Here is a 10626-nt window from a genome sequence, read left to right as displayed (position 1 = left end):
ATTAAGGACAGGACTACTCTTTCAGACTTCTGGGTCCTCCCTCACTCAGTAGCTTAAAGGAAAACTAGAACAGAGAGGTAATATTGACCCATCGCTGCCTCCGACCGCGTGAGCCGGACATTAAGACTGACCCAAATTGTGAGTCATGATTATTTTAACAGCAGGGCGACTCTGATATGAGTCACGGCTGTCAGAGCGCGAATGAGATCATGAATCGCGTTAATGTGATTTACTTGACATAAATGAATCATCCGTCGGCAACATCTGCACCTTAAAGGACTCGGTTTGAAATGGATTTCGCACCCGGGCAATTAGATGTTAAGCTCACGGTGCAGATTGGTGTCTGGATTAGCGAGGTTAGGGGAAATATCTCCAGGATTGACACAAAGACTGGAGCCTGCGTAGCCTTTCCCCCCCCGTCCGGAGGCTTCTGCCTCCCTCGTATCGACCCCGTCATTGACAGAATCACCCAGATCGTCTTTTAATTTAGCAGACTGTCGCATAACGTAGCATCCAAAATCAGCCCTCAGATGTTGAGCCTGCCAGAGTCTGTGTCCAGACAAAAGGACACCCACGCCTCCCTGTCTGAGATGATCCCCCCGCTCTGCAATTATCACCACAATTAAGAGTTTTCAAGCTGTCAGTGAAAACGGGGGGAAACACCATCATCCCGCTGTCACTTTCTTCCCTAAAGTTTGAGTTTATTCAAATATGGAGCTTCCAGAAACAGTTCCTGCTGCTTGCCGATCCCTCCCACAGTGTCACGAGGAGAGAGGCGATGAAGTCATGACCGGCCTAGCGGGACAAAGGCTGAGCGGCGTGTGTGTGGGTGACAGACAGACACACACGCGCAGTTATTTCTGCTCTCCCGGAGGTGAAGCTCGGAGCGGAACGCAGAGATCCGTCTCAACTTCTGCGGGTATATATATATATATATATATATATATATATATATATATAAAAATAAGAGTGAAGTGGATCTATTTCTCATGTTATTCATAAAATAATGAAATACAGAAACACAGTGTAGATCTTAGTTATCTGAGTAGCTACTAATTCCGAGACTTGGGTCAATCAATGATGGTAAATATTTAAACAACACCCCGAGTGAGCTATTTTGTTTTACCATTTAATGAGCCGACATTTAAAGTATTTATTTTTTTTAAAAGAAACAAAACACTTCATTAAAGAGAAAAGAGACACCCCGTCTTTACCCAGAATCCTCTGGTGCAGTAACAGTTAAGGCACACCTTATTCCTAATGCCTCTGCAGCCGTCCAATCACACGCAGCCGTGCGCTCTCCCTCCCCTGGCGTTTACTGTCCAGAAAGGTGACAACACCTCGCAGATAAACCTACAGCTCCCGTCGCTCTCGCATCACATCCTAAAAACTCCAAAACGGGTCTTTTTCAGGGGCGCGTTGAGAGCCGCGCTGAGGCTGAGTCCCAAAACCACGCGGGTGTCGGCGGGATCGATGATTCCGTCATCCCAGAGTCTGTTCGAACAAAAGAAAATACGATCAATCGATCGGCGGACGGCTCGTTACGTCCCGCTCGGATGGATCGGCCGTCGATAACGGTCACAAGCGGTCACCGGTAAATTCAGGGGTGTTGAATCTGATGGACGCGAGGCTTCATTTTTAGGGGCGAGATTAATGTAAAAAAAACCAACGCTCCCGCCTCACCTGGCGCTGGAATAGTACGGGCTGCCTTCCTCTTCAAACCGCCGCACTATCGGCTCCTTCATGGCGGCCTCTTGCTCCGCTGTGAACTGAGAGGAGGGGGGGGGGGGGGGGGAAACATCGAATTGGCGCTTTTAGTTTTCCCAAAGACATCTGGTAAATGTAAAAGTTCGATTCAGAGCGAGATAAGGAGACGAGGACCTGCGCCGGCGGCACTGCAGTGATTAGATTGCTGCACAGCGGAGTGAAAATTAAAGCTGAAAGCACACATTCACTTCATTATCACCACGCTTGTTTCCCCCGTTTAAGGACGTGAGCGGTTCCTGTGAAAGGATGGAAATATCGCACAGGCCAGACGATGGGGAGCTAAACCCAGCTGAGGGAAACCAGCAGCCCCGTTTCCTGTGACCCAGTCAGTCAATCGGCTTTTATTGAGGAGAAATAAATCAGCACAGTAAAGGTGCAGCAGCCGCCAGGGAGGAACATCAAAGCGCTGCTAATCCAACGCTAACAGCATACCTGACACAATTTAATCAGGCCCGTGTGATGGCTGCAGTGTTCAGCTGCTCCAACACTTGACACTGATGCAGTTTTATCTTTCTACAAGTGAGGAGGCGCCTTTGGAATGTTTACGGTTCCGCCAGCAGACCTGCGGAACCTCATTTGACTTTCCGCGGCGCAGACAGGATGATTAATGCGAATCGTTACCTCCTTTCCTTCACGTGCTCGCTGATCCTTGGTGATGGTGGCCAGGACGGTGGCGGCCTGCTCGCCACCCATGACGGAGATCCTGGAGTTTGGCCACATGTATAAGAATCGAGGGCTGGGGGAGAGGGAAGAAAAAAAAAAAAAAATCGAAGACACGTCAGTTTAGAGGCTCCATCAGGAACGGGTGGCTAATAAGGCCAAAAAAAAAGGGATGAGAAAAACGCATTAATGAGATCTGATGCTCTTGTAGAGTCGAATAAACTGGTGACAAACGCGGCGAGAGATGATCTACGAGAGCCGCGGCTGGGAAAAGGACCACTTGTATTAAATAATGCAGAGCGAGCGAGCATGAAAAAGTGCTAAATCATCTGTGTCTCTGCAAATTGTACGAGCGAATGCTTGCCAATCGCCTACGTGTGTTTAAAAAGACGGACGGCGATGCCGGAGAGAGGAGAGCGAGGGATTTAATTTGATTCCGACTGTCAATCAGATTTTATTTCCATCACGCAACACAGCAAACGCAGATTTGACTGCTTTATAACGACACCGCCGCCATCAGCCAGCCTCTCTCTGGACCATCGGCCCCATAAAGCTCTGAGGAAGAGAAGAATAAACCAACTCAAAAATACCCTCAACCACCCCCCCCCGGCTCCTTACCTGTAGGCTCTGCCGCACATGCCGTAGTTTCCTGCTCCGTAGGACCCCCCGATAATGACGGTGATCTTGGGGACGTTGGCGCACGCCACCGCCGTCACCATTTTGGCTCCATCTTTGGCAATTCCTCCAGCTTCGTACTCTCTACCGACCATGAAGCCTACAGCGCAGACACAAGGGGGGGGGGGCGAGGGAATGAAAGCGGGGTGGGTGTTGGGAGGCAGCGTTTCCGCTCCTCCCTGTGGGCGAACTGGGCTCAAACTGTGAAAAAGATGTCAACCGCCCCGACTGACCCGTTATGTTCTGGAGGAAAATAAGCGGAATGTTCCGTTGGCAGCACAACTCGATGAAATGTGTCCCCTGAAAAAGAAAAAAAGGAGAAGAAAAAGCTGTGAGTGGAGAACAGTGATGTTTTCACACTTAATTTATTCATAGACGTATCCTCTGGCCTCCTGGTCTGGGCTGCTCAGCTAACCTCACCTCTGTCCTCATCTTCGGCTGATTCCAGACCAGTCGGAGCTGACATTTACAGGCAGCCGCGTGTCAGGCGGGCCTGAACGCCACGGCTGCCTTCTTGACATTTGGCTCTGAATAGGAAAGAGCCGCGTGGCCTTCAGCCTCATTTGAAACGTCCGCGGTGCAGGACAGAGCCTCGCCGCCGCCGCCGCCGCGCTGCTAAACAGCTCATTTCCATCCAACTTATGCCTCTGAACCGCTCTGGTGTTTGCTTTCCCTCGTTCTCTTTAATTTCCTGATATTTAACCAGGTAAAAAGAGGCCGTGTTTCAATTATCGCGCCGCCGATTTATCACCAAGTACGACGCTGTAACAAACACGGAGCGATAAGAGCTAAATGCAGACAAACACATAAATGCAACAGGGACTTTTCAGATAAAAGACTAAAACCTCCCTGGAAGACGAGTGTTTCTGAGGCCACCGCGCAGAGAAAGATTCCAAACGTCCCCACGGTGATCTGCTCAGGAAGGTTCGGCTTGTTTTGCTAATTATTGCAGGGAAAGACGGATCCACGGACTCTCGTCGGAGTCATTCCCCCCTGAGGAAGAGCTGCAGTGTGCACAGGCACAAGTGGGTTTTATTCTTTTATGGATATAAAAGGCGAGGATGCACTTCCAAACAGAGTTAGCGCGGGTGACACTGGCGTTCCCAATCCAAAGTTTGACCCTAAACGCACCATCGGAGACCAAAAGACTGCACATCCATACGTTTAATATGATTCCAGAGCCCTGGAGGTGTGGTCAGTGTCCTAATGTCCTCCCTCGTTCTCTGTGTTTGGATTTGTTACAGATTAATATTGGGAATAAACCCATCACACTTTATTATCTGTCACACTGAGACACCACAGAAACGATAAATCAAATAGGGCCCTTCTGGGTCGGACATGCAATTCGATTAAAAACGTACTTGAAAAACATGTCAGTGTGAAATGAAAGCTGAGCTCCTCGCCGCGGTGAAAGTTCAGCTCCGCTCGCAGCAGATCGGCGGGCAAATGAAGCCAATTAGATTGAATGGAAATGAGCATTGTCTCCCGTCTATGGATTCTAAATGTTAGGTTATTACAACGACGCTCATCTTCTCATCTGCGGACGGCCGCTCAAGTGCAATTTGGGAGCTTATTGTACGTGGAAGACGCCGTACTCGCTGGGAAAGGTCAGGGGAAAACATTATGAGGAATGAAGCTCCCTTTAGAGAGCAATACTGGCAGCCTGTCAGCAGCCGTCTCAGGAGAACGCTGCCATAAGTCCTCGAAAGCCGAGCACACGCCGCTAAACTGATGTCTGTGAATTCAGGTTATCTAATTGCCCCTGATTTAGCTGTTTTTGCCCCAGATTCGATGTTCAGGTGTTAGAAATAACAGCCCTGTTGCTGAAGGAAGACGAGCAGATGACTGATGACCTTCTACCTTCTTTGCTGACTCCGAGAACAAGACCCCGTTGTTCCCGATGATTCCAACCGGGTAACCGAATATCCTTGAGAATCCTGCAGAGGCGACAGTCAAACAGTGTGAAAGGTGGTGATTCCATCAGGAGCGGAAATATCCGGGCTGTTCAGAACCACACCTGTGACCAGGGTATCTCCGTAGAAGGCCTTGAACTCGTCAAATTTACTGCCATCCACAATTCTGGCAATGACCTGCAGTTAAACAGAAAGGAACGTTAATGACCTGGATGGTGTTCCCGTATGTTTCAGATGGGACGGGCGACAGGTCATTAGCAGCTGCTGTTATCAGCAGCAGACCGAGCCTCCTGTTGTTCAGTCTCTTGGTTGAACTGGACCATTCGGGAACGTTACCTCTCTGACATCAAAGTTCCTCTTCAGGTTATCTCCGACTATTCCGTAGAGTTCCTCTGCAGGGTACAGAGGGGCGTCGCTGGGCTCTGTGGTGACCTGAAACCCCCCGACAGACTTGCATCAACGCAAAGAAAACAAATCCAAAGCGCTTCAGCATGTAAACACCACTGGCTGACCTCGATATTCTTCCTGTAGTTGAGGCCTCTCACCGCCTTTCTGGCTAAATGGAGCGCATGGTTGTCATCCAGAGCGTAATGGTCCGTTACGCCAGATTTTCTGCAAAATAAGGAGCAAACGGCTGCGAAATTGTTCCAGCTCGTGAATCATTATTTGAACAGGCTGCGTATTTCATCACAAAACACATTCGATGGCTTTGAAAACATGTGGAAGTCTACTTAGACGCCCCCCGATCCGGCGAGAGGCACTTTGAGGCCGTACTTGCAGTGGAGATCAGCACCGCCGAGGTCTTCGGCAGAAACCTCCTCTCCCGTCGCAGCTTTAACCTGTCAACACGAAGGCAGCGGCGCTCTCACACAAGCACAGGATGAAGACGCCGAACGAGTGGGCGGAGCTGTGACCCACCAGCGGGGGTCCTCCCAGGAAGATGGTTCCCTGCTTGCGCACGATGATGCTTTCGTCGGCCATGGCGGGTACGTACGCTCCTCCGGCCGTGCAAGAGCCCATCACAACGGCAATCTAACAGGAGCAGAGCCAGAGGAAGTCTGAGAAGCGTCCAGAGGCCCTGACCGTCCAATGAAACGCTCCATTTTTTTGAATTCTAATGGCGAGAAGAAATCCAAAACCCACTTAAAGAGGAGAAACCTCCATGAAAGGCCGAGCCAGAAGTGATTTGAGAGCAAGGCCCGACCTCTTTGCAGCACTCTGCATCTATCAGCGCTCTCATAAACGGACTTGTTTTGCTTTTAAACCCGAGACGTTTTCCAGCGGTCACGGGGGGAGATGGATTTTAGTGACTGGCAGACAAAGAAGAGGCGCAGAACCGAGACGGCGAACGTCATCAGAGACACTTTCCGCCCTGGGCTTGTTCTGTTCGTTCGACCCTTTTGGCTTCGAAGGATTTATCTCAAAAATCAATACAAAGCTTATCAAATACAATAAATAACCCCCCTCCCGAGATAAGGCTGAGTAATCAAAGAGCGAGCTCAACAAACCTGCGCTATTCCCTTTGATGACATCCTCGCCTGGTTGTAGAAAATGCGTCCAAAGTGATCTCTGTCTGGGAAGACGTCGGCCTGCCTGGGGAGATTGGCCCCTCCTGAATCCACTGAAAGCAGCAGGGAACATAACAATCTTTAAAAGAAAAGACAGAAAACTGAATATTTACTGTAAACATCCAAACTGGCCATGTTAGAGATGCTGGGTCTCATTTTAACGGTGGCCTGGAAGTCTCTTAGACTTTATGGGATGCCAAAGTCTGCTAGATTTCCCCCTGCTGCAAACCGGCTGACAAAATAAGGTCTAATACTGCTTCAGCTGCAGTCTGATGACCCCCCCCCCCCCAAGAAAAGCTCACCCAGATAAATGCAGGGCAGGTGGTTCTGCTGGGCGATTTCCTGGGCCCGCAGGTGTTTCTTCACGGTGATGGGGTAGTATGTCCCGCCTTTGACTGTAGCATCGTTGGCAACAACAACACACTCCACACTGTTGAGATCAGCACAGATTAGTCAGTATGAGTCAGTTAGTAACTGGTGACTCTTGAAGCAGGTGAGAGGTCCTCACCCCGACACTCGGCCGATCCCGGTCAGGATCCCACCAGCTGGCACTTCCTCTTTTCCATACAGCTCATGCGCAGCGAACTGGGAGAATTCCAAGAAAGGGGTCCTGCCAGAAAATTAAACTCTGACGTTAGATTTTACTCGCGGCAAGCCCGGTCAGCCGACCTCTACTTGCGTAGGAGCGGTTCAGAACCAAACACCCACCCTGGATCCAGCAGCCTGTCCACGCGCTCTCTGGGCAGCAGCTTCCCACGGGATGTGTGAAGTCTCCTGGCTTTCTCTCCCCCACCTGGATTAGCAAATACAGAGAACCAGCATGTTAAACAAAACACGGCAACACCCCGGGGAGACGGCGCAAAGCTCCAGGAGACACTTGTGTTGTGTCTCAGGCTGCAAAACTTAAGTTTTTAATCCTGGAATCTGAAGCTGACGGCAGGCTGAGCAGCTTCACCAGAGTGGGCAGGGAAAAGGCACGACAGTGATGAATGTATTTAAAGTCACCGCGGTGTCAATATGGCATCCATCAGACCTACCCAATTTAATTTTCTCCGTCCGAACCTTTAGTTCATCAACCAGAACTTGCATTCGGTCGTAATTCTCCTGCAAATGCAGACGAAAGGATAAATAATGTGTGATTTTTGCTGATTACAAATGTCATTCACGTATTAAACAAACACTTTGGTTGACAAAAGGCCGAACTCTACGTTTCTGCACATACAGAAGTGGAATCTGTTGTGCGGTAACGTTGTTCAATATTGAATGGCAATCCGACCTCTGATGTATAAATATTTATGCATCCGTGGCAGCGCATCTCTACCTCAGACACCTTAGAACACAGCAATACAGTTGCCTGGATACCAAAGTGACACCATTTAATCGGTGTGAAGCCAACAGCTATAAGAGGTTTCACCTGGTTGGCAGACTGGTGCGCACAAACTGGTCCCAGTCATCCATTTAATGTGGTGAATATCGCCTATAGACACATGCAGCACAGGTTTCTCAATATTTGTAAAATTGTAAAGCTGACTTACCCACCAAACTCAGAGGCACCCAGTAAATAAAGTGCTTCAGCCACTCCCTCATATTACATGGTGACTTGAGTTCCAAATTAAATTTTTCTGACTTCATATTTTCAGTATTATTAACTGTGGAGCCGAAGAAGACCGGAAGCTTATCTCATATGTGACAATAGCACCACCAGGCGGTACGTGCTGGTATTGCAGAGCACTTAATTTGCCTTAACTTTTACTGTAAATCATTTAGGATGATTAATCCCAGTGGTTTATCAACACCCAATACAAATGTGCTGAAAAAGCAGTAAATCAGAGCAGTGTGCAAAGCTGAAGTGATGATAAGTCCTTGGATCTATAGCGACATCTATAGCAGCTTTGACCTCTGCTTTAAATGAAATAGAGACACTTGCTAATATCTGTTGACCTTTATGGATTTTTTTCTAATTCTTCTTTTTAATCTCGTGAACCATTTTGCGTTAGGTGACATTTGCAGCAAAGTGAAATGTTTTGACATATTGTGACATTTTAGGATAAACTAGAATACAAGCACAGAATGATTCATTGCGCCAATAGCTGCAACAGTGAACCAATACAAACTATATAATGTCATCAAAGGGTAAGATAAAAATGAACAATAAACCAAAACTGCCATGCATAACTTTCTACAAATGTCTGCAACACTACCAGTCTTAACCCCAGTTTGAGCTAGTTAAGGCTAGCAATTAGCTAACATACCTGGTATTCAGAAGATTGTTTATCTGGTTGAGAGCCTATTCGAGCTACTTTATCGGCGTAGTAAAACCTGGAGCAGGTCAAAGACTGACTTCCCCCACGGAGCAACCATGGTCTGACCGTCCTTAGAAGCATTTTAAATACTCACAGTGAGAGTATTTTTTTTAACTAGCTAGCTTACTAGCTAAACAGTTGTCTTCTTCTATTGTTGCTGTTCTGGGAGTGGAGCTCAATATCGCCCCCTTCTGTTAAAAACAAGTAACGTTGGGTGGAAACGTCAATGTATGGCGAATGTATGGGGAAGGTCGCACACTGAAACGGGCCAATAACAACTATCACCAGTATAGAGAGGCTGCACCATTTATTCTAAACAAAACGAATCTGATACGATATTTAAAAGGAATTTCTGGCCGGTGTAAGTGTTTGTGAAACAGCGTGTTAAATCTGAGTGGGAAGAGGGCTCTCTAAATGGAGAAGTTACATATATTTTAATAAAAAGCTAACAGATAATTTCTTAAATGTAATTTCTTAAATGTATTTTTTTTTAAAACAACAAAGACGTAAAGGTGTGGTTCACACTGCCATCGTGTGGATCATTGCGGAACTACACCACTATAATCTCAACAAAGTAAAAGAAAAACATCAAATATCTAAAAAAGTGTTCTCTCCTTTCAACTATATATGCTGCCACGGAGCAGAAGTGGATGCCTAGAAAAAGCTGCGTCGCGTTTATAAATGGGAACTAAAGTTGAATTTGAGTGGGAATCAGAGTTAGCCTAAAAGCTTCAAAACCGTCCCTTCTGACCCAAGTGCTTTATCTGAGCTGGAGTACATTCCACAGGGAGTGAAGAGCATTCCAGCCAAGAGCTTTTAGTTCATTTAGTTTGAAGAGGCCTTTCTCCTCCAACGCTTCTACCTATTCGATCAGTATGCATAGAAAAGTCCATGACCTCCACTTAAATGACTACACCTGTTTTCTTAGGAAACCTAAAGTCCTCCACTCTCCGTCTGAACTCCGACCCTCTCACTTTTCCAGCTCTCTCCACTTTACCATGACCCCCCGGACCTTCTCCGCTGCTGCAGCGCCGAAGATACACAATGGGTATAGAGGTTTGAAAAGCCTCTCAGATGTGAAATTAAATATATATATATTCATTTTGATGACTGTGAGAGGAGCGCTGCGGTTAGAAGGGGTGGCAGGAGAATAGCGGGGGAATATTCTGTGAAATATCTGGAAAACCACAAGGTCACGCCGATGTAGCGCGCTGTACGATGACTCTGTTGTGTTATCGGTTCTTTCGGCCTCTCGGTCCAAACTATTTTGGCAGCGTGTCTGACTATTGTTTTCTTTATGAGAGGCGATAATGATGGCGGTCTTTCTCCATCCCAGAAGAGCCGGCTCGGCGTGACACAGCCTTGATTTTCCCAACTTGTGCCCTCCTGTTGTGAAAATGGTCTGAATGAAACCTCCGCTAACCAAGGCTAAAAGATTAGTTCGGGAGCCAGGTAGCAACCCGCGAGCCTCGCTGATGATCCGTCATGATGTTGTGCCGTTCCTTCACACAGATTCTGCATTTTTACCATCTTGATGCCGACAGTTTCCGTCAGCTGTGTCAGTGATGGTTGGAATAACAGTCTGGGAGCAGCCACCACACTCTCGGTCTGCTCCCAGCTCCGTTTCTGACCCGTGTTGGGCGTTCTCCAGTTCCTCCTACGCTCCACAAACATGCCCATCAGATTGGGCGTCTCCGAGGCCGTTTGAGCCCGAGCTTCACCCTCAAAGAGCGGTCGGAA

General features: G+C 47.9%; 1 protein-coding gene across 2 annotated transcripts; it reads right to left on the bottom strand.

Moving 5' to 3' along the window:
- Positions 1-1113: 1113 nt before the first annotated feature.
- On the bottom strand, positions 1114-9065 carry mccc2 (methylcrotonyl-CoA carboxylase subunit 2). 2 transcript variants are annotated; one of them, XM_029830077.1, is made up of 18 exons: positions 8836-8973; positions 7998-8060; positions 7621-7687; positions 7292-7376; positions 7092-7193; positions 6886-7013; positions 6524-6636; positions 5934-6047; positions 5790-5854; positions 5528-5627; positions 5352-5447; positions 5120-5192; positions 4963-5039; positions 3336-3402; positions 3046-3202; positions 2389-2503; positions 1684-1769; positions 1114-1494 (listed from the first exon to the last, which is right to left on the bottom strand). In XM_029830077.1, the coding sequence occupies exons 3-18, from the start codon at positions 7670-7672 to the stop codon at positions 1377-1379; spliced, it is 1548 nt and encodes a 515-aa protein (XP_029685937.1). In that variant the 5' UTR covers positions 7673-7687; positions 7998-8060; positions 8836-8973; the 3' UTR covers positions 1114-1376. The 2 variants fall into 2 exon arrangements, with proteins under 2 accessions (XP_029685937.1, XP_003978375.2); XM_003978326.3 differs by lacking the exon at positions 7998-8060 and having other exon boundaries at positions 8836-9065.
- Positions 9066-10626: the final 1561 nt, after the last annotated feature.

This window comes from Takifugu rubripes, chromosome 21 (genome assembly GCF_901000725.2).
Source record: "Takifugu rubripes chromosome 21, fTakRub1.2, whole genome shotgun sequence".
In the NCBI taxonomy this organism is placed as follows: domain Eukaryota; kingdom Metazoa; phylum Chordata; class Actinopteri; order Tetraodontiformes; family Tetraodontidae; genus Takifugu; species Takifugu rubripes.
The sequence above is the reverse complement of the archived record's forward strand: the minus strand, read 5'-3'. Positions and strand labels throughout refer to the sequence as shown.